This window comes from Struthio camelus, chromosome 33, assembly GCF_040807025.1.
Source record: "Struthio camelus isolate bStrCam1 chromosome 33, bStrCam1.hap1, whole genome shotgun sequence".
NCBI classification, from domain to species: Eukaryota; Metazoa; Chordata; class Aves; order Struthioniformes; family Struthionidae; genus Struthio; species Struthio camelus.
The window spans coordinates 154,426-177,500 of NC_090974.1; the positions used below are offsets into that span (position 1 = coordinate 154,426).

General features: G+C 64.1%; 2 protein-coding genes across 2 annotated transcripts; one reads left to right on the forward strand and one right to left on the reverse strand.

The window, feature by feature from the left end:
- Positions 1-2,622: 2,622 nt before the first annotated feature.
- FBL (fibrillarin) lies at positions 2,623-11,459 on the reverse strand. Its single transcript, XM_068923399.1, has 9 exons — positions 11,399-11,459; positions 10,081-10,155; positions 8,601-8,759; positions 8,008-8,102; positions 6,712-6,882; positions 5,903-6,035; positions 4,823-4,935; positions 3,525-3,670; positions 2,623-2,801 (listed from the first exon to the last, which is right to left on the reverse strand). The coding sequence occupies exons 1-9, from the start codon at positions 11,406-11,408 to the stop codon at positions 2,780-2,782; spliced, it is 924 nt and encodes a 307-aa protein (XP_068779500.1). The 5' UTR covers positions 11,409-11,459; the 3' UTR covers positions 2,623-2,779.
- A 1,324-nt stretch (positions 11,460-12,783) lies between these two features.
- Positions 12,784-19,595, forward strand: COX6B1 (cytochrome c oxidase subunit 6B1). The gene is made up of 4 exons (XM_068923363.1): positions 12,784-12,974; positions 14,638-14,745; positions 17,079-17,179; positions 19,376-19,595. The coding sequence occupies exons 2-4, from the start codon at positions 14,640-14,642 to the stop codon at positions 19,427-19,429; spliced, it is 261 nt and encodes an 86-aa protein (XP_068779464.1). The 5' UTR covers positions 12,784-12,974; positions 14,638-14,639; the 3' UTR covers positions 19,430-19,595.
- Positions 19,596-23,075: the final 3,480 nt, after the last annotated feature.

The window sequence follows — 23,075 nt, forward strand, 5'->3', positions numbered from 1 at the left end:
ATCGGCGCCGCCGCCGCCGCCGCGCCCCGCCCAATCAACGCCGCCAACCCCCGCCGCCCCGCCCAATCAACGCCGCCGTTGCTGCCGCCGCGCCCCGCCCAATCGGCGCCCGCGGAGGAAAAGCGGGAGATGGTTTGGGATGGGTTGGGGGGGGGGGGGGGCCTCCGCGCATGCGCACCGCCCCTCCCGCGCACGGGCAGACGTCACCAGCGCGCGCCGGGGTCCGCCCCGCCCTCCTCAAGCCTGCGTGCGCCTGGGGTGGCACGTGACGCCCGGTCAGAGCGCCCGACCGGCGGCAATGCGCATGCGCGGGAAGGAGCGCTGACGGCTGCTCCCCCCCAACGGCCTCGGGGTGGGGCTGAACGAGGCCACGCCCCTCGCCGCTGCGGGGAAGGGGCGGGGCCAATAAAAGCCCCGCCCCTAGGGGGTGGAATCTGCCTCTCCCCGGGGCAATTAGCCCCCCCAACCTACCCCGGGAGCAAGTAACACCCCCCCCGGACCCAAATGCGCCCCCTCGAGGGGGGGAAATAACTCCCAACCTACCCCTGGGGGGCAAATAACCCCCCCAGGACCCAAATTTGCCTTCCTGGGGGGCAAAAACCCCCCCAACCTACCCCTGGGGGGCAACTAACCCCCCCCCAGGACCCAATTTTGCCTTCCTGGGGGGCAATAACCCCCCCAACCTACCCCTTGGGGGCAACTAACCCCCCCAGGACCCAAATTTGCCTTCCTGGGGGGCAATAACCCCCCCCAACCTACCCCTTGGGGGCAACTAACCCTCCCCAGGACCCAATTTTGCCTTCCTGGGGGGCAATAACCCCCCCAACCTACCCCTTGGGGGCAACTAACCCTCCCCAGGACCCAAATTTGCCTTCCTGCGGGGCAATAACCCCCCCAACCTACCCCTTGGGGGCAACTAACCCCCCCAGGACCCAAATTTGCCTTCCTGGGGAGCAATAACCCCCCCAACCTACCCCTTGGGGGCAACTAACCCCCCCCCCAGGACCCAAATTTGCCTTCCTGGGGGGCAATAACCCCCCCCAACCTACCCCTTGGGGGCAACTAACCCTCCCCAGGACCCAAATTTGCCTTCCTGGGGGGCAATAACCCCCCCCCAACCTACCCCTTGGGGGCAAATAACCCCCCCCAGGACCCAAATTTGCCTTCCTGGGGGGCAATAATCCCCCCCAACCTACCCCTTGGGGGCAACTAACCCCCCCAGGACCCAATTTTGCCTTCCTGGGGGGCAATAACCCCCCCAACCTACCCCTGGGGGGCAACTAACCCCCCCCCAGGACCCAAATTTGCCTTCCTGGGGGGCAATAACCCCCCCCAACCTACCCCTTGGGGGCAACTAACCCTCCCCAGGACCCAAATTTGCCTTCCTGGGGGGCAATAACCCCCCCAACCTACCCCTTGGGGGCAACTAACCCTCCCCAGGACCCAAATTTGCCTTCCTGCAGGGCAATAACCCCCCCAACCTACCCCTTGGGGGCAACTAACCCCCCCAGGACCCAAATTTGCCTTCCTGGGGAGCAATAACCCCCCCAACCTACCCCTTGGGGGCAACTAACCCCCCCCCAGGACCCAAATTTGCCTTCCTGCGGGGCAATAACCCCCCCCAACCTACCCCTTGGGGGCAACTAACCCTCCCCAGGACCCAATTTTGCCTTCCTGGGGGGCAATAACCCCCCCAACCTACCCCTTGGGGGCAACTAACCCCCCCAGGACCCAAATTTGCCTTCCTGGGGGGCAATAACCCCCCCCAACCTACCCCTTGGGGGCAACTAACCCTCCCCAGGACCCAATTTTGCCTTCCTGGGGTGCAATAACCCCCCCAACCTACCCCTTGGGGGCAACTAACCCCCCCAGGACCCAAATTTGCCTTCCTGGGGGGCAATAACCTCCCCCAACCTACCCCTTGGGGGCAACTAACCCCCCCAGGACCCAAATTTGCCTTCCTGGGGGGCAATAACCCCCCCCAACCTACCCCTTGGGGGCAACTAACCCTCCCCAGGACCCAATTTTGCCTTCCTGGGGTGCAATAACCCCCCCAACCTACCCCTGGGGGGCAACTAACCCCCCCCAGGACCCAATTTTGCCTTCCTGCAGGGCAATAACCCCCCCCAACCTACCCCTTGGGGGCAACTAACCCCCCCCCCCCCAGGACCCAAATTTGCCTTCCTGCAGGGCAATAACCCGCCCAACCTACCCCTTGGGGGCAACTAACCCCCCCCAGGACCCAATTTTGCCTTCCTGGGGGGCAATAACCCCCCCAACCTACCCCTTGGGGGCAACTAACCCCCCCAGGACCCAAATTTGCCTTCCTGGGGGGCAATAACCCCCCCAACCTACCCCTTGGGGGCAACTAACCCCCCCAGACTGCAAATCTGCCCCCCCCAGAGGGGGGTAATAACCCCCAATCTACCCCTGGGGGGCAAATAACCCCATCCCAGGCCCCGAATCTGCCCCCCCAGGGGGGTAATACCTCCCCCAACTACACTTGGGGGCGATTACCCCCACCATGGGGGCAATTAACTCCCAACCCCCTCCTGCCCCTCCCCAAAAGGGGGTAATTACTCTCCCCTATTGCCCCCCCCCCCAGCCATGAGCCCCCCCGGCTGTTTTTTTTCCCCTCTTATTTTAATAAAAACCCGCCGTAGCGCACACACACACAAAAAAAAACCCCAAACGCGCGAGAATTCGCCCCAAACCGAAGGGTCCGAAGCGCCGTCGGGAGGGGAGGGGGAGGAGGAGGAGGAAGGGGACGAAGGAGGTGTCACTTCTGCTTGGGCGCCGGCCTGGGGACGAAGAAGGGGGAACGTGTCACCGCTGGTGGCGTGTCCCCTCCTCCCCCCCCCCAACCACTGTCCCCTTGTGTCACCCCCTCCTGGCCATGGGGGGGGGGCGTCCCCCTTCCTGTCCCCATCGTCCCCTTTGGGCCCCCCCCCCATGGCCCCCAGATGTCCCCGTGGCCCCTTCGTCTGTCCCCCTCACCCAGATGTCATCCCTCCGCGTCCCCAAGACACCCCAGCGTGTCCCCAGGTCCCCTACACCCCACCTCGTTGTGTTCCCTCACCCAGATGTCATCCCTCCGCGTCCCCAAGACACCCCAGCGTGTCCCCAGGTCCCCTACGTCCCACCTCGTTCTGTCCCCTCACCCAGATGTCATCCCTCCGCGTCCCCAAGACACCCCAGCGTGTCCCCAGGTCCCCTACGTCCCACCTCGTTGTGTTCCCTCACCCAGATGTCATCCCTTTGGGTCCCCAAGACACCCCAGGCTGTCCCCATGTCCCCTACGTCCCACCTCGTTGTGTTCCCTCACCCAGATGTCATCCCTCTGCGTCCCCAAGACACCCCAGGCTGTCCCCGTTGCATCTCCTCACCCCGTTCACATCCCCGAGGTCCACCGTGGTGACCAACTCCAACCCGCGTCCCCCTCCTGGAGGTCCCCAGCACCCCGTCACCCTGCTCCAGCCCCCTGGCCCCCTCTCTCAGTGCCCCCCAGTAGCTCCCGGCGGCACCTGTAGACGCCCACCACCACGGCGTGGTCGCGCTCGTAGGGCTCCAGCGTGAGCTGCTCCTGGGGCTTCATGTTCTCCTGCTGCATCTTCTTCACCTCGGAGGCGAAGACGGCCTCGGGCGCCGCCGTCGAGTCGATGCAGTTGGCCTTGGGGGGGGCGGAAGAAGGGGTGAACGGGGTCAAACGCCCCAAAAATGGGGAGGCCCGGGGCAGGAATGGGCATAGGAGGGGGAAAAAAACCCAAAATGGGGAGTCTTGGGGTGAAATCCCCCACAATGGGGAGTCCCGGGGCAGGAATGGGCATAGGAGGGGGGAAAAACCCAAATATGGGGAGTCTTGGGGTGAAATCCCCCAAAAATGGGGAGTCTCGGGGCAGGAATGGGCATAGGAGGGGGAAAAAACACAAATAGGGGGAGTCTTGGGGTGAAATGCCCCAAAAATGGGGAGTCCTTGGGCAGAAAGGGGGATCCTGGGGCAAAAATTGGGAGTCTCAGGGCAGAAATGGAGATTTTGGGGCAAAAATGGGGAGTCCTGGGGCAGAAACTGAGATGGGAGGGGAACTGTCCCCCTTCCCAGGATGTCCCTGGTATTACTGGTTCTTACTGGGTCTTAACTGGTTGTTACTGGGAGCCCCTCGATTGCTACGGGTCATTACTGGTCGTTACTGGGCTGTCTCTAGGGCGTTACCGGTCATTACTCGGAAGCTCTGGGCTGTCACTGGTCATTACTGGGGTTGCTTCCAGTTGTTACTGGTCACTACTGGGCTGTCTCTAGGGTGTTACTAGTCACTACTGGTGCATCCCAGGCTGATACTGGTCATTACTGGGCTGTTACTGGTTGCCACCAGTTATTCCTGGCCTGTCACTGGCCATCGCTGCCCTGTTACTGGTTGTCAGTGGCTCTTACTGGTCACTACTGGTCGTCATTGCCCTGTTACTGGTTTGCTATGGGATGTCATCAGTCTGCTACTGGTCCTTAGTTGCTGTCCTCAGTGCGTTACTGGTCGTTACTGGTTGTCACTGGCCCATACTGGTCACTACTGGTTGTTACCGGTCCATTGGTGCTTCATAACTAGCTGTCACTGCTCCATTACTGGCTATCACTGACCATTACTGGTCACTGCTAGCTGTTACTGGCCTCTTACTGGTTGTCACTGGTCCATTACTGGTCATCACTGGTTTTCACTGGCTCATTAGTGGTTATCACTGGCTGATAACTGGTCATTTCTGCTTGTCACTGGCCCATCAGGGGTCACTACTGGTTGTCACTGGCCCATCAGCAACCCGCCCCGCTCGTTACCTTGATGGAGATAACGAAGTGGCCACCATTGCGCAGGAAGTTGTGGGCGTTGAGGGCCACGATGCGCGACTGGTCGGGCTGCGCGACGTCCGCAAAGATCACGTCCACCATGCCTGGGTGTCACGAGGTAGGTGACAGGGGGCCGGGGACCCCCCCCCCCCCCCAAAAAACTTCCCACCACTGTGCTCCAGCCCCCCGAGATGTCCCCAACCCCCCTAAATCCTCTCCTGGACCTCCCGAAACCTCTTTGTGGTCCCCCAAACATCCCCTAACCCACAAAACACTCCCAAGAAACCTCCCAAGACACCAAGATGCCCTCGAACCTGTCTCAAGACCCCAAATCTTCATCCTAAACCCTCTTGTAGCCCCTCAAAACCCAACACACCCAACTGGACCCACACAAACCTCTCCCAGGTACCCCGAGATGGCCCCAGACCACTTTCTAAATCTTCAAGACGCTCCAAATACCCCCCCCAAACCTCTTCTAAACCCCATGGGACCCCAAGACACCTCTCTAGAACCTCCCTAACAATCCCAAACTCATCTAAGGTTTCCTTGACCTCCAAAACACCACCAAAAGCTCCCCCAGGTGGCATGAGATGCCACCAGATGCCCTCCCACATTTCCAAGACACCCCTAGACCCACAAAAACCTCTCCTAGACCCCCAACCCCCATCCTGGGCCCCCTTCTATGTCCCCCAAATCCCCAAACAACCCTTAGGAAGCCCCAGAAACCTCTCCCAGGTGTCCCAAGATAGCTCCAGATCCACCACCTGCATCTCTAAGATGTCCCCAGGACCCACAAAATCCTCCCCTAGACACACTAAGGCCCAAAGTACCTATGTAGGACCCCTAAAATAACCCCAAACTCACCTTAGGTCCTCCTGATCCCCACAAAAACACCAGAAACCTCCCCAAGATGGCATAGGACGCTCCCACACCCATCACCTGCACCTCCAAGATGCCCCCAAGACCTCCAAAATCATCTCCTAGCCACACTAAGACCCCAAAATAACTCTGTAGGACACCCCACAAAACCCTGAGGACACCCAAAACGCTGTCACCCGCAGCCAGGCTCACCGATGAGCATGCGGTACTTGTGGGGGTGCCGGGCGTCCTCGATGACGGGGATGACGTTGGTGCGTTTCTTGGCCACGTTGATGAGGTCGCGGCCGGAGCGATGGGAGAACTCGACGGCGTAAACCAGTCCCTCCTGCGGGACAGGTAGGGTCACCCCCCTTGCGGGGACAGCCTCGGGGTCCTCGAGCCTGGGGGTCACCCCTGGGGACGTGGAGCTGCCCCCCGTCGGGACAGCGTGAAGACAGGGATAGGGATTTGCCCCCTGTGGGGACAGCCTTGGGCAAAAACATCTCTGAGGACACAAATGTGCCACCTGCAGGGACAATCTCAGGAGGTCCAAGTCGCCCCTTCCCAAATGTTACAGGGATGTCCCCAAGGGGATCGATCACAGTCCTGTCCTTGGGTCCCCTCACCCCTGGGACACCATGAAGATGTCCCCAAGGAGATCACAATCCCATCCCCAGGTCTCCTCAGCCTTGCGACACCATGAAGATGCCTCCAAGGGCATCACAACCCATCCCCTCACCTCTGGGACCCCATGGTGACGTCCCCATGGGGCACACAACCCCATCCCCAGGTCCCCTTGCCCCAGAACGCCATGAAGATGTCCCCAACGGAATCACAACCCCATTCCCGCGTTCCCTCACCCCAGAACACCAGGCAGATGTCCCCAAGGAGATCACAACTCCATCCCCACGTCTCCTTGCCCCAGGACGCCACATCAACGTTCCCAAGGAGACCACAACTCGTCCCCACTTCCCCTCAACCCAGGACTCTTGTGTCCCCTCCCCCGGCGGGGGGGTCCTTACCGGTCCCACGATGTCGGAGACGTGGGACACGGTCGTCCCCGAGGCGGCACCCAGGTAGAGGACCTTCGCCCCCGGGCGAATGTGGATCTGGTCGATGCCTCCCAGGATGGCGGCCGCCAGCTTGGAGCGGAACGGGTTCCAGGCGCGGTACTCCACCTTGGTGTCACCGTCCTGGGGACAGGGGACACCCCAGGGATCCGTCACCCCCGGCGGTGACACCCCCAGGACCTGCACACCCCACACTGCCACCTCCCAGTGCCTCCAGTTTGGAGTCCGAGAAGGTCCAGGTGCTGGTACTCCAGCTTGGTGTCACCATTCTAGGGATAAGTGATACCCAAGGTCGCGTCACTCCCAGTGGTGACACCCCCAGGACCTTCACACCCCCCAGTGCCACCTCCCAGTGCTCCCAGTTTGGAGCCTGAGGAGCTCCAGGCATTGTAATCAACCTTGGTGTCACCAGCCTGGGGACAGGGGACACCGCAGGGACCCCTTCCAGAGCTCCCAGTTTCCCCCAAGTCCCTCCCAGTTGCCCCCAAGTCCTCCCCCAAATCCTTTTCCGTGTTCCCTAGTCCCCCCCAGTGTCCTCCCAGTTGCCCCCAGTGCCCATCCAGTTGCCCCCATGGCTCCTAGTTCTCCCCCCAGTGCCTCCCAGTAGCCCCCAGGCCCTCCTAGTTGCCCCCAGGCCTTCCCCAGTGGCTCTCAGGTGCCCCCCAGTTCCCTCCAAGGCCCTCCCTGTGCCCTCTAGTCCTCCCCCAGTGCCTCCCAGTTGCCCCCAGTGCCCTCCCCTGCCCCCAAATCCTCCTCCAGTCCCTCTCAGTTGCCCTCCAAATGCCTCCCGGCACCCTCCCGGTAGCCCCAAGCTCCTCCCAGTTGCTCCCAGTGCCTCCTACACCTACCCCAGTGCTTCCCAGCTGCCTCCAGTGCCCTCCCAGCTGCCCCCCAGGTTCCTTCCCATTCCCCCATATTCTCCCCAGTGCCTCCCAGTAGCGCCCCCAGAACTCCTAGTACCCCCTATGCCTACCCCAGTGCTTCCCAGTTGCCCCCAGTCCCTCTCAGTTGCTTCTGCTGCCTTCCCAGTGCCCTCCCGGTAGCCTCAAGTGCCTCCCAGTTGCTCCCAGCTCCCCCCAGTGCCCTCCCAGTTACCCCCCCAAGGCTTTCCCTGTACACCCTACACCTACTCCAGTGCTTCCCAGTTGCCCCCAGTCCCTCCCAGTTGCCCCTCATTCCCCCAAGTTCCCCCCACACCTACCCCAGTGCTTCCCAGTTGCCCCCAGTGCCCTCCCAGTTGCCCCCCACCTCCACGGAGATCCTCTTCTCGCCGTAGACGGACTCGCCGGGCACCATGTTGCGGGTGACGAGGGCGTCCTCCTTCCCCCGGCAGATGAACACCCCTGGGGGGGCAAAACCGGGGGGTGCGATTGCCCCACAGTGCCCCCCAACTACCCCCATCTCCCCTAAATGCCCCACGGCACCACCTAAACCACCCCCATCCATCCCCAACTGCCCCATGGTGCCCCCTAAATACCCCCGTCCTCCCCTAAACTGTCCCCATCACCCCCTCAACCACCCCCGTCCCCCCCAACTGCCCCACGGCACCCCCTCAACCACCCCCATCCCCCTCAACTGCCCCATGGTGCCCCCTAAATACCCCCGTCCTCCCCTAAACTGTCCCCATCACCCCCCCAACCACCCCCGTCCCCCCCCCAACCGCCCCACGGCACCCCCTAAATACCCCCGTCCCCCCCAACCGCCTCCATCCCCCCCAACTGCCCCACGGCGCCCCCCCAACCGCCCCACGGCGCCCCCCAAAACCACCCCCGTCCTCCCCAAACCGCCCCCTTTTCCCCCAAACGTGCTGCTGCCCGCCCGGACGCCTGGGCCCCCGGTACCTTCGTGCCGATGGGGCTCCACCGTCACCTTCTTGCCGCCCTTGAAGCCACCGCGACCCCCCCGGCCGCCGCCGCGGCCCCCCCGGCCGGGCCCTCCTCTTCCTCGGCCACCGCCGAAACCGCCGCGGCCGCCCCCACCGGGGGACTTGAACCCGCCACCTGCGGGGCCAAGGCCAGCGGCGCTGACGAGGCCCCTAACGAGGACGGGGACTGGGGAGCGACTGGGAGGACTGGGAAGGGATAGGGAAGCCACTGGGTGGACTGGGAAGGGGAGAGAGAGCGACTGGGCGGACTGGGAAGGGATGGGGAAGCCACTGGGCGGACTGGGAAGGGGAGAGGGAGCGACTGGGCGGACTGGGAAGGGGAGAGGGAGCGACTGGGCGGACTGGGAAGGGGAGAGGGAGCGACTGGGCGGACTGGGAAGGGGAGAGGGAGCGACTGGGCGGACTGGGAAGGGGAGAGGGAGCGACTGGGCGGACTGGGAAGGGGAGAGGGAGCGACTGGGCGGACTGGGAAGGGGAGAGGGAGCGACTGGGCGGACTGGGAAGGGGAGAGGGAGCGACTGGGCGGACTGGGAAGACTGAGAGGGAGACAGGGAAGTCACTGGGTGGACTGGGAAGGGACGGGAAAGCGACCAAGAGGACTGGGAAGACTGGGAAGGGTCAGGAAAGCGGCTGGGAGGGGACGGCGGAGTGACTGGGAGCTGATGGGGGAGCCACTGGGCGGACTGGGAAACGATGGGAAAGCAACTGGGAGGGGATGGGGGAGCAACTGGGCGGACTGGGAGGGGGCGGTGGAGCTCCTGGGTGCACTGGGAAGGGGTGGGGGAGCCCCATTGGGCAGACTGGGAGTGGACCGGGGAATGACTGGGCAGACTGGGAAAGGATGGGGAAGTGACTGAGCAGACTGGGAAGGGACGGGGGAGCAACTGGGCAGACTGGGACAGCAAGAAGCAGAAAGTAGGCAGACTGGGATGGAACTAGTGCCCAACTGGGCAGACTGGGAATGGGACCGGTGAGCTACTGGGCAGACTGGGACAGGGCAGGAGAGCTACTGGGCAGACTAGGATGAACGCAGAGAGGAACTGGGCAGACTGGGAATGGGACTGGGGAGCTACTGGGCAGATTGGGACAGGGCAGGAGAGCTACTGGGCAGACTGGACTGAGAGCAGAGAGGAACTGGGCAGATTGGGAATGGGACTGGGGAGCTACTGGGTAGACTGGGGTGGGATGGAGCAGCACTAGGAGGGGACAAGGGAGCTGCTGGGCGGACTGGGACAGGGTGGGAAAGCTACTGGGCAGACTGGGATGAACGCAGAGAGGAACTGGGCAGCTACTGGGTGGACTGGGACGGGGCCCCGAGCCCCACTGGGCGGACTGGGACAGTGCGGGGAGCTTCGTGCCCGGCTCTGGCGTCCCCAGGGCCGGCAGCGCCGGTCATACTGGGAGCACTGGTGGTACTGGGAGGGGGCGACACTCACCTCGGCCCCCCCGGAAGCCGCCGCGTCCCCCGCGGTCCCCGAAGCCGCCGCCGCGGCCCCCCCGGGGGCTGAACCCTGTCGGAGACGGGCGCTCAAACTGGGCCAACTGGGAGCACTGGGCAGCAGGCAGAGGCCGCCCCAGTTCCCTCCCAGTCTGCCCAGTTCCCCCCCAGTCTCTTTATATCCCTCCCGGTCCCCTCCTGTCTCCCAGCATCCCCCCCCAGCATCCCCAATCACCTCCAGTTTGCTCCCAGTCTGCCCAGTTCCCTCCCAGTTGCTCTAATTTCCTTCCCAGTCTCCTTCTGTCTCCCAGTATTCCCCCCCCCCAGTACCCCCAATCGCTTCCAGTCCCTCCCAGTATGCCCAGTAGCCCCCAGGCCCTCAAATGTCCCCTTAGCCCCCCTAGCATCTCCCAGTCCATTCCCACCTCTCCCAGTTCCCCCCCCCAGTTTCCTCCCAGTGTCCCCCAGTTGCCTCCCTGTCCCTCCCAGCATCTCCCAAAGTCCCCCAGTCCTCTCCCAGTGCCCCCCAGTGTCCCCCAGCCCCTCCCAGTGTCCCCTAGTTCCCTCCTAGCACCTTCCAGTACCCCCCCAAGTTCCCTCCCAGTGCCCACCAGTCCTTTCCAGCCTCTCCCAACACCACCAGTCTCTCCCAGTGTCCTCTAGCCCCATCCTAGGGTCTCCCTCCCAGTCTCTCCCAGTACCCCCAGCTCCCTCCCAGTTGCCTCCCTGTCCCCCCCAGCTCCCTCCCAGTCTCTCCCAAAGCCCCCAGTCTCTCCCAGTCCCTCCCAGTGCTCTCTAGCCTCATCCTAGGGTCTCCCAATATCCCCAGTCCCTCCCAGTACCCCCCCAGTTCCCTCCCAATGTCTCCCAGTTCCCTCCCAGGGCTCCCCATCCCCCTCCCAGTTGCTTCCGAGCCCTCCCAGTCCCTCTCAGTGCCCCCAGCTCCCTCCCAGTTGCCCCCACTCCCCCCAGTTGCCTCCTTGTCCCGCCTAATCTCTCCCAGTTGCCCTCAGTCTCTCCCAGTTGCCCCCAGTCTCTCCCAGTCCCTCCCAATACCCCCCAGTTCCCTCCCAATGTCTCCCAGTTCCCTCCCAGGGCTCCCCATCCCCCTCCCAGTTGCTTCCGAGCCCTCCCAGTCCCTCCCAGTGCCCCCTGCTCCCTCCCAGTTGCCCCCAGTCCTCCCCAGTTGCCTCCCAGTTGCCCTCTCAGTCCCTTCCAGGCCCTCTCAGTCGCCCCCAGCCCCTCCTAAATGCCCCTCAGTGCCTCCCAGTCCCTCCCAGTCGCCCCAGTCCCTCCCAGTTCCCCCCCCCCCCCACCTGGCCGCATCCCGCCGCTGCTCCACGCGGGGTCGCACGCGCCGCTCTCGGGGCCCCGGAACCGGAAGCGCCTGCGCGGCGCTGACGTCACGGCGCGGCTCCACCGCCCCCCTCCGTTCCGGAGTCCCGCGCATGCGCCGCGGCCCCCTCCGACGCCGCGCGGGGCCGGGCGGAAGTGCCCACACCGCTCCCAAAGAGGGAGGGGGCACGGGGGGGGGGGGAGAGGTTGGTGGCTCTGGGGGGTATTTTGGGGCAGAAATGGGGGGTTTGGGGGTCCTGGGAGGTATTCTGGGGCAGAAATGGGGGATTTGGTGCTTCTGGGGGGTCCTGGGAGGTATTTTGGGGCAGAAATGGGGGATTTGGGGAGTTCTGGGGGATCCTGGGAGGTGTTTTGGGGCAGAAATGGGGGATTTGGGGGTCCTGGGGGGTATTTTGGGGCAGAAAAGGGGGATTTGGGGGGTTCTGAGGGATCCTAGGAATGTTTTTTGGGGCAGAAATGGGGGATTTGGGGGTCCTGGGAGGTGTTTTGGGGCAGAAATGGGGGATTTGGGGGTCCTGGGGGGTATTTTGGGGCAGAAATGGGGGTTCTGGGGGGTCCTGGGAGGTGTTTTGGGGCAGAAATGGGGGATCTGGGGGGTTCTGGGGGGTCCTGGGAGGTATTTTTGGGCAGAAATGGGGGATTTGGGGGTCCTGGGGGGTATTCTGGGGCAGAAATGGGGGTTCTGGGGGGTCCTGGGAGGTGTTTTGGGGCAGAAATGGGGGATTTGGGGGTCCTGGGGGGTATTTTGGGGCAGAAATGGGGGTTCTGGGGGGTCCTGGGAGGTGTTTTGGGGCAGAAATGGGGGATCTGGGGGGTCCTGGGAGGTATTTTGGGGCAGAAAAGGGGGATTTGGGGGGTTCTGGGGGGATCTAGGATGTGGTTTTGGGCACCAATGGAGGTTCTGGGGGTTCCTAGGAGGTATTTTGGGGCAAGATTGGGGGATTTGGGGGTCCTAGGGGGTCCTGGGAGGTGTTTTGGGGCAGAAATGGGGGTTCTGGGGGGTCCTGGGAGGTGTTTTGGGGCAGAAAAGGGGGATTTGGGGGTTCTGAGAGGTATTTTGGGGCAGGAGTGGGGGATTTGGGGGTTCTGGGGGGGTCCTAGGAGGTATTTTGGGACAGAAATGGGGGATCTGGGGGGTTCTGGGGGGTCTTGGGAGGTGTTTTGGGACAGAAATGGGGGATTTGGGGGGTCTGGGGGGTACTGGAAGGAGTTTTGGGGTAGGAATGGGGGATTTGGGGGTCCCCGGGGGAGGGGGCTTTTAGGGCCCCTCTCGGCGCCCACTTCCCCCCCGGCGGCCGGCGCCGCTCTGTCCTCCCGCCTCTTCTCTATGGCCGCCGCGGTCCTCCTCGCCGCTCCCCCTCCCTGCCCGGCCGCCTCTCTAGCCGCCTCATCTCTGTGGCCCCGCCCCTTGAGGGCCGCTAGAGTGGGGGGGGACCGCGCCACTTCCGGCGCCGCTCTGCGCTTTCGCGACGTCTCGCTGGTTCCGGTGCGAGGGCGGCGGCGGTGAAAGTCACTTTGAGGGAGCGGCGCGACTCGGTGAGGGGGGCGGGGGGCACTGGGAGGGAACTGGGAGCACTGGGAGGGCTCGGGGGGGGTGCTGGGAGCGCTGGGAAGCGGGGGGATCCGGGGCTACTGGGAGCACTGGGAAAGGGCGGGACTGGGAGGCCGGTGGGGGGGGGGAACTGGGAGCACTGGGAAATGGCGGGAGTGAGGTTACTGGGAGCACTGGGGGGGCACTGGGAAAGGGGGGGCAGCTAACTGGGAGTGCTGGGAGGGGGAGACTCGGTGTTACTGGGAGGAGTGACTCAGGCTTACTGGGAGGAGTGACTCAGGCTTACTGGGAGGAGTGACTCAGGCTTACTGGGAGGAGTGACTCAGGCTTACTGGGAGCACTGGGGAGGGGGGAACCCAGGCTTACTGGGAGCACTGGGAAGGGGGGGACCCAGGCTTACTGGGAGCACTGGGGAGGGGGGAACCCAGGCTTACTGGGAGGAGTGACTCAGGCTTACTGGGAAGGGGGGGACCTAGGCTTACTGGGAGCACTGGGAGGAATGACTCAGGCTTACTGGGAGCACTGGGAAGGGGGGGACTTAGTCTTACTGGGAGCAGTGATTCAGGCTTACTGGGAGGACTGGGAAAGGAGGAACCCAGGCTTACTGGGAGGAGTGACTCAGGCTTACTGGGAGCACTGGGGAGGGGGAACCCAGGCTTACTGGGAGGGCACTGGGCGCACTGGGATCTCTCCCTGCCCAGCTCCAGCCCTGCAGCGTTTCGGGGAGCCCCCGTTAGCTCCAGCCCTAACGAGCGCCCCCCTGCTAACGAGCCTCCTAACGACCCCTGTGAATGAAGCTTGCTAGCATGCTCCGCTAACGAACCCCATTAACGACCCCCCTTAGCGAACCCCCCACTAATGAACCCTGTTAATGAGCCCCCTGCTAACAAACCTCACTAACGATCGCTGTTAATGAGCCCTGCTAACGACCCCCCCCAAGAACTCCCTCTAACAAATCGCCCCGTAACACCTATTTGCTAACGAACCCCATTAATGAGCCTCCTAGTTAATGAACGTTGCTAATTAGCCCCCCCCCGACTAATAAACTACCTGCTAACGAGCCCCCCCACTAATGAACCCCCTGCTAATGAATCCTGATAGCACCTCCACTGCTAATGCCCCTTGTTAACGAACCCTAATAAGAAGCTATCATCCTTGCTAACGAACCCTGTTAATGAGCCCCCCAATAACGAGCCCCACTAACGAACCCTGTTAGCATCTCGTTGCTAACGAACCCTGTTAATGAGCCTCCCAATAACGAGCCCCACTAATGAATCCTGTTAGCATCTCCTTGCTAACGAACCTTGTTAATGAGCCCCCCAATAACGAGCCCCGCTAATGAATCCTGTTAGCATCTCCTTGCTAACGAACCTTGTTAATGAGCCCCCCAATAACGAGCCCCGCTAATGAATCCTGCTGGCATCTCCTTGCTAACGAACCCCGTTAACGAGTCCCCCCCGATAACGAACCCCGCTCCCGCCTCTCTGCTAACACACCCCACTAACGCCCCCCGCCGCCGCTTGCAAGCCCCGTTAACGAACCCCGCTAACGAGCTCCCCTTGCTAAGGCCCCCCCCCGGCTAACGACCCCCCTCCGCTAACGAACCCCCCGCTAACGAGCTCTCGTTCCCCCCCCCCCCCCCCGCAGCGATGGCGGACGACATCGAGGCCAAGCTGCAGCGCTACCGGACGGCGCCGTTCGACAGCCGCTTCCCCAACCAGAACCAGACCAGGAACTGCTGGCAGAACTACGTGGGTAGGGACGCCTGGGCCCCTCGGACGCCTGGGCCCCTTCCGGGGGCGGGGGGCAGGAGGCCCGGACGCCGGGGCCCCGCTGGGGATGGGGGAGGCTCCGCGGGCGCCGCTTCCGCACCCGGAAGCGGTTCGAAACCAGCTGTCGGAACTAGGTGGGTAGGGACGCCTGGGCCCCCCTTTCGCCCCGGACGCCTGGGCCCCTTTGGGAGGGGGGTTTGAGGGGCTCCTGGAAGCCGAGGTGTCTCTCCCCGGACGCCTGGGCCCCCCGGACGCCTGGGCCCCTTTGGGAGGGGGGTTAGAGGGGCTCCCAGAAGCCGAGGTGTCTCTCCCCGGACGCCTGGGCCCCCTTTGGGAGGGGGGTTTGAGGGGCTCCTGGAAGCCGAGGTGTCTCTCCCCGGACGCCTGGGCCCCTTTGGGAGGGGGGTTTGAGGGGCTCCTGGAAGCCGAGGTGTCTCTCCCCGGACGCCTGGGCCCCCCAGACGCCTGGGCCCCTTTGGGAGAGGGGTTAGAGGGGCTCCCGGAAGCCGAGGTGTCTCTCCCCGGACGCCTGGGCCCCCCGGACGCCTGGGCCCCTTTGGGAGGGGGGTTAGAGGGGCTCCTGGAAGCCGAGGTGTCTCTCCCCGGACGCCTGGGCCCCCCGGACGCCTGGGCCCCTTTGGGAGGGGGGTTAGAGGGGCTCCCGGAAGCCGAGGTGTCTCTCCCCGGACGCCTGGGCCCCTTTGGGAGGGGGGTTAGAGGGGCTCCCGGAAACTGGGGTGTCTCTCCCCGGACGCCTGGGCCCCCCGGACGCCTGGGCCCCTTTGGGAGGGGGGTTAGAGGGGCTCCCGGAAACTGGGGTGTCTCTCCCCGGACGCCTGGGCCCCCCGGACGCCTGGGCCCCTTTGGGAGGGGGGTTAGAGGGGCTCCCAGAAGCCGGGGTGTCTCTCCCCGGACGCCTGGGCCCCCCGGACGCCTGGGCCCCTTTGGGAGGGGGGTTAGAGGGGCTCCCGGAAGCCGAGGTGTCTCTCCCCGGACGCCTGGGCCCCTTGTGGAGGGGGGTTAGAGGGGCTCCCGGAAGCCGGGGTGTCTCTCCCCGGACGCCTGGGCCCCCCGGACGCCTGGGCCCCTTTGGGAGGGGGGTTAGAGGGGCTCCCGGAAGCCGAGGTGTCTCTCCCCGGACGCCTGGGCCCCCTTTGGGAGGGGGGTTAGAGGGGCTCCCAGAAGCCGGGGTGTCTCTCCCCGGACGCCTGGGCCCCCCGGACGCCTGGGCCCCTTGTGGAGGGGGGTTAGAGGGGCTCCCGGAAGCCGAGGTGTCTCTCCCCGGACGCCTGGGCCCCCTTTGGGAGGGGGGTTAGAGGGGCTCCCAGAAGCCGGGGTGTCTCTCCCCGGACGCCTGGGCCCCCCCGGATGCCTGGGCCCCTTGTGGAGGGGGGTTAGAGGGGCTCCCAGAAGCCGGGGTGTCTCCCCGGACGCCTGGGCCCCTTGTGGAGGGGGGTTAGAGGGGCTCCCAGAAGCCGGGGTGTCTCTCCCCGGACGCCTGGGCCCCCCGGACGCCTGGGCCCCTTGTGGAGGGGGGTTAGAGGGGCTCCCGGAAGCCGAGGTGTCTCTCCCCGGACGCCTGGGCCCCTTTGGGAGGGGGGTTTGAGGGGCTCCTGGAAGCCGAGGTGTCTCTCCCTGGACGCCTGGGCCCCCCGGACGCCTGGGCCCCTTTGGGAGGGGGGTTAGAGGGGCTCCCGGAAGCCGAGGTGTCTCTCCCCGGACGCCTGGGCCCCTTTGGGAGGGGGGTTTGAGGGGCTCCTGGAAGCCGAGGTGTCTCTCCCTGGACGCCTGGGCCCCCCGGACGCCTGGGCCCCTTTGGGAGGGGCGTTAGAGGGGCTCCCGGAAGCCGAGGTGTCTCTCCCCGGACGCCTGGGCCCCCCGGACGCCTGGGCCCCTTTGGGAGGGGGGTTAGAGGGGCTCCTGGAAGCCGAGGTGTCTCTCCCCGGACGCCTGGGCCCCTTTGGCAGGGGGGTTTGAGGGGCTCCTGGAAGCCGAGGTGTCTCTCCCCGGACGCCTGGGCCCCCCGGACGCCTGGGCCCCTTTGGGAGGGGGGTTAGAGGGGCTCCCGGAAGCCGAAGTGTCTCTCCCCGGACGCCTGGGCCCCCCGGACGCCTGGGCCCCTTGTGGAGGGGGGTTAGAGGGGCTCCCAAAGCCATGGTCTCTCCCCGGACACCTGGGCCCTTTGGAAGGGGTCGGAAGGTGCTCCCGGCCACCTGGGCCCCTCGGGAGGGGCCGGGGTCCCCTTCCCGGACGCCTGGGCCCCCTGGGGGCTCAACCCCCTGCGTTTTAACACCCCCTCGCCTCCGCCGCCCCCAGATTTCCACCGCTGCCAGAAGGCGATGGCGGCCAAGGGGGCGGACGCCAGCCCCTGCCAGTGGTACTACCGCGTCTACAAGTCCCTGTGTCCCACCTCCTGGGTGAGTGTCACCTGCCCCGTCCCCGTGTGTCCCCAACGCTCCCGCCGTGTCACCGGGGCGTCCCCCATGCCCTCACGTTCCCCGTGGCGTCGCTGCGGCGTCCCCCGTGGCCTCAGTTCCCCCGCGGTGTCACCGTGGCTTCCTTGATGCCCCTGCGGTGTCACCGGGGTGTCCCCAATGCCCTCAGGTCCCCTGCGGTGTCACCGGGATTTCCCCAGTGTCCTCCGTTCCCCTATGATGTCCCCAGTGCCCTCAGGTCCCCTGATGGTGTCACTGGGGTGTCCTCAATGTCCTCAGGTTCCCTGTGATGTCCCCAATGCCCTCGGGTCCCCCACGGTGTCACCATGGTGTCCCCAATGCCCTCAGTTCCCTGATGGTGTCACTGGGGTGTCCCCAATGCCCTCAGGTTCCCCATGGTGTCACTGTGGTGTCCCCAATGTCCTCCGTTCCCCTGTGATGTCCCCAATGCCCTCAGGTTCCCCATGGTGTCACCGGGGTGTCCCCAATGTCCTCCGTTCCCCTGTGATGTCCCCAGTGTCCTCAGGTCCCTCGTGGTGTCACTGGGGTGTCCCCAGTGCCCTTAGGTTCCCTGTGAGGTCCCTGGCGGTGTCACTAGCATGTCCCCAGTGCCCTCAGGTTCCCCGTGGTGTCACCGTGGTGTCCTCAATGTCCTCCGTTCCCCTGTGATGTCCCCAGTGCCCTCAGGTCCCTCGTGGTGTCACTGGGGTGTCCCCAATGCCCTCACGTCACCCATGGTGTCAATGTGGCGTCGTCACCATCCTGGTGCTCTGCACTGCGGCATCCTCGTTGCGTCACTGTGGTCTCTCTGATGCTACCGGGTCCCCCACAGTGTCACTGTGGTGTCCCCATGCCCCCGTGATATCATCGTAGCGTCCTCAATGCCCCTAGATCTCCCATGGTGCCACCACCACCCCTGTGGTGTCCTCGCTGCCCCCAGATCTCCCACAGTGTCCCCCACGGTGCCACTGTGGCGTCCCCACTGTCCCCAGAACCTCCATGGTGCCCCCACAGCCCTCGGGGCATCCCCGTGGTGTCTCCAATGCCCCCGTGGCGTCACCGTGGTGTCCCCACTGCCCATGCATCCCTCATGCGCCACCATGGCATCCCCACAGCACCCCTGTGTCCCTGGCAGTGTCACCCCAGGGGTCTTGCTGCCCCCTTGTCCGTCATGGTGTCACCATGGCATCCCCAGCATCTCCGTGTCTTCTGTCACATCCTCACGTCCACCACTGTGTCCCCTGTGGTGTGCCCATTGCCCTTGTGTCCCATGGTGTGTCATTGTGGTGTCCCCACTGCCCCCAGGTTCCCCATGCCATCCCCAGGTCCCCCACAGTGTCACCATGATGTCCCTGCCACCTCCAGCTCCCTCACAGTGTCACCACGGTGTCCCTGCCACCTGCAGGTCCCTTATGGTGTCCCTCTGTCCCCCTTAGCATCACTGTGCTGTCCCCACAGAAATCTCAGGTCCCACATGGTGCCACTGGTGTGTCCCCACCACCCCCATGACCCCCCATGGTGTCCTCACGTCTCTCATGGTGTCAGTGCAGCATCCCTGCTGCTCCCGGGTCCCCCATGATGTCCCTGTGTTCCCTCTGGTGCCACCATGTTGCCCATGGCATTACTGCAGTCCCTGTGATGCTCATGGTGTCACCATGTCCCCCATGACATCACCGTGGTCCCTGGGTCTCTCATGGTGTCTCCCATGATGTCACTGCAACCCCCATATCCCCCATGGTGTCACCGTGTTCCCCACGAGGTCCCTGTGCTTTCTACGCCCCCCCATGATGTCACTGTGCTCCTTGTCTTTCCTCTGACGTCACTGTGTCCCACGTGGCATCACTGCGATCCTTGTGACCCTCGTGGTGTCCCCCATGCGGTCACCGTGTCCCTCGTGATCTCACTGTGATCCCTGTGACCCTCGTTGTCTCCCTCAGTGCCACCATGTCCCTCATGATGCCACTGCAGTCCCTGTGACCCTTGTGGTGTCATCTATGGTGTTACCATGCCCCCATGATGTCCCCGTGGTCCCTGAGACCCTCATGGTGTTCCCCGTGGTGTCTCTGCATCCCTCACAATGTCACTGTGACCCTCATGGTGTCCCCCATGGTGTTAGCATGTCCCTCGTGATGACACCATGGCCCCTGTGACGACCCCCCCCCCGGTGTCGCCCCACAGGTGACAACGTGGGACGAGTATCGTGAGGAGGGGACCTTCCCTGGCAAGATCTGAGCGTCCCCGACCCGGAGGTGTCGCAACGGGTGACTGAGCCATCACCGGGAGGTGACACGGGCGTCACCAGCCCCGAGGGGGGGGTGACATGGTTGTCACTGGCGGGGGGGGAGGGGATACAGCCGTCATTGTGGGCGGTGACACTGCTAATAAAGGGTTAAACTGGCCCCGGATACGTCTCAGTTTTGCTGGGAGGGACCCGGACGCCTGGGTCCCTTGGTGGGGAACAGGGGACCCCCGGACGCCTGGGTCCCCTTGGCGGGGGGGAGGGGGGAATGGAGCGATGACAGACTCTTGTGGGCGGAGCCAGAAGCTTTATTAAAACAGTCGTCACGGGGGGGGAGGGAGGGGGACGACTCCCCCCCACCCGGACGCCTGGGTCCCCCGGGGTGCTCTATGGGGCTGGATCCCAGACGCTTGGGTCCCCGAGATGCTCTATGGGGCCTGGGCCCGGACGCCTGGGTCCCCGGGGTGCTCTATGGGCACCCGGGGACGCCTGGGTCCCCAGGGTGCTCTGTGGGGCCGAGTCCCAGATGCCTGGGTCCCTGGGGTGCCCTATGGGACCTGTCCCAGCCCCCACCCAGACACCTGGGTCCCCGGGGTGCTCTATGGGGCCACGTTCCCCCTCTCTTCTCCCACCGCCCGGATGCCTGGGTCCCCGGAGCACCCGATGGGGCCGTTTCCCCACGCGTGGCCACCCCTCGATCCGACTACGGGGCGAGGGGACAATGCCGGGGAGTGGCCTTGGGGGTCGCGACGCAGCCCCAGCGCCCGGCCCGCGCCCGACACGCCGTCCCCGGGGGGCAGGCGGCCGCCTGGCACCGCAGGCCATCCGGCGGCTCGCAGCGGCAGCGCTCTCGGCAGCCCGGCTCCAGCGCCCAGGTGCCCGGCTGTGGGGGGGACGCGGGGGTCAGGGGGAAAGACAGAGGTCTTCCCTCCATCTTTCCCTCCGTCTTTCCATCCATCCGTCCTTTCTTGCCTCCCTCAAACCCATCCATCTGCCCCCAAACGCTCCCTTTTGCTCATCTGGCCGTGGACTTCCATCCACCTGTCTCAAAGTTTCTGCATCTCTGCATCCGTCCATCTCATCTCTACATCCATCCCTCTGCCCCTCTCTGGATCCTTCTGTCCATCTCTCCGTCCCTTCACCCATACCTACGTTCATCTCTCTCTGCATCCGTCCATCCCTTTCTGTGTCCATCCATACCTGCATCCATTCATCCATCCATCCGTTTCTCCATCCCTCCGTACATCATCCATCCATGTATCCACCCCTTCCATCCATCCCTCGTGGTTTCTCCGTCCCTTCTTTAATGGTTTCTCCACCTGTTCATCCATCCCTCCATCTATCCAGCCTTCTTCAATGGTTTCTCTGTCCGTCCTTCATTAATGGTTTCTCCGCCACCCCCGTCCCTGTCCCCATCAGGTCCCCTCACCTGGAGGTACCTCCCGTGGCGGAAGCAGCCGCAGTTCTCGATGGGGACGCAGGCGTCGCCGGCGTGGAAGAAGCCCGGGCGGCAGCGGCAGCCCTCGCGGCACCCGGGGGGGCAGGCGCCTGGGCCCCCCGCCCTGGCGCAGCTCGAGGGACAGGCCTTGACGCACAGCGCGTAGCGGCTGTGGGGGGGACACTGCAGGGCTGTGGGGACATGGAGAGGTCAGCGATGGGTGGGGGTGTCACAGAGGGACACGTGGGAAGATGGTGGTGGAACAGAGAGGTGGAAGACGTCATGGAGAGACGTTAAGGCATGACACGGATGGATGGACAACACGTAGGGGACATCACGGATGGACACATAGGGATGTCACAGACAGATGTGTAGAAGATATGGAAGGAAGTGTAGACGTGCCACAGATGGCTGCATGCATAGAGGACATCACGGATGGACATAGAGGGATGTGACAGATGGACAGATGCGTGGAGGACATGGATGGATGGACATGCAGGGTTGTCATGGGGATGGGCGTAAGGGACGCCGTGGATGGATGCATGGCGATGTAACAGATGGACCAACATGTAGGGGGCATCTTAGAGGAATATGTGAGGATGTCACAGATGAACAAAGAGGTGGAGGATGTCATGGGTGGACACATAGGGTTGCTACAGACAGACACGTAGAGGACACCATGGAGGAAGAGAGAGGTGGAGGACCCCACAGAGGTCCCCATTAGGATCGCCCCGCCCCACCAAGGCCCCCAACTCACGGCAGAAGCTCTCGCTGCGCCAGGGCTGGAGCTGGGCACCAGCATCCTGGCAGGCAGCCGCGTAGGCGCCCAGAGCCTTGCAGAGGACCTCGCCGTCACCAGGGACCTCACAGAGCTCGCGGAGGCAGCTGTCGAAGAAGGCGCCGGGATCCACCACGCCGTGGCAGTCCTTGAAGGGACCCTTGGGTGCCCGGAGGAGGCCACAGAGCTCGGCGTGGACGAAGGCCCGCTTGGGTGGCTGGCGGCACGGGGGACACGTCGGGCCGGGGCAGTTGCGGCGGCAAGTGGTGGCCGAGGGGCTCTGAGAGGCCTCCAAGAGGTGACGGATGTGGTCGCGGTGGCCGTCAAAGTTGCCGCAGAGGCCGCAGGTGCGGTTGTGGTAGGCCGGGGGCACGAAGATGGCCAGGCGAGTGCTGGGGCCGGCGGCCACGTGCAGGCCAAAGTCGGCCAGGAGCACGGTCTCGACGCCGTGTTGGACCAGGCACACAGCCTGGCCCGGCAGGCAGAAGGGCAGCGTCACCTCCGCACCGTCCACCTGTGGGAGAGAGCGGCTCAGATGGTGGCGTGCAGGGTGATGTGAGCGCCCACCGGGTGCCCAGTCATCTGCCCACCTGGCTCTCCATCCGTCTGCCATCCCTTCTCCATCTATCCATCCATCCCCACTTCTCACCTATCCATCTATCCATACGCCCACTTATCTGTCTAACCATCCCTTCTTCTCCAAGCATTTGTCTACCTGCCTGCTCATCCATCCACCCACTTACCCATCCAGCCATCCTTTCTCCTCCATCTATTCATCAAAGTGTCCAGCCATCCACCATCTATAATCTTCTCCATCCATCTATCCTTCCACCCTTGCTCTTCTTGATCCCTTCACCCATACTCTTCTCCATCCATCCACCCATCTGTGCTCTTCTGCATCCATCCCTCCATCCATGCTCTTCTCCAACCATCCATCTCTCCACCCTTCCTCTTCTTGATCCGTCCATCTATACTCTTCTCCATCCCTCCATCCCTCCATCCGTGCTCTTCTGCATCCATCTGTCCCTCCATCCTTGCTCTTCTTGACCCCTCCATCCATGTTCTTCTGCACCCACCCCACCACCCATTCTCTTCTCCATCTCTCTACCATCCCATGCTCTCCACCATTCACCCGTGCCTCCATCACCTGCCCAAATCTCCCCATCCCTCCTCCCTCGCCACCCGCCGCACCTCCATGACACCGGGCCGCCCGCTCTGCAGGACAAATCGGTGCTTGTACACAGTGATGGTGACCGTCCGGGTGCCGGTCCGGGCTCCAGGGCTGTCCTGGGGGCGGTCATCCACGCTGACGGTGAAGGCGGGCAGGGTGCCGGGGGGGCCGCAGCTCTGCGCCACCACGTAGGAGCAGTTCTCCCGCACGGAGAAGGCGATGCCGTCAAAGCTGCTGTAGTGCCAGGCCCCC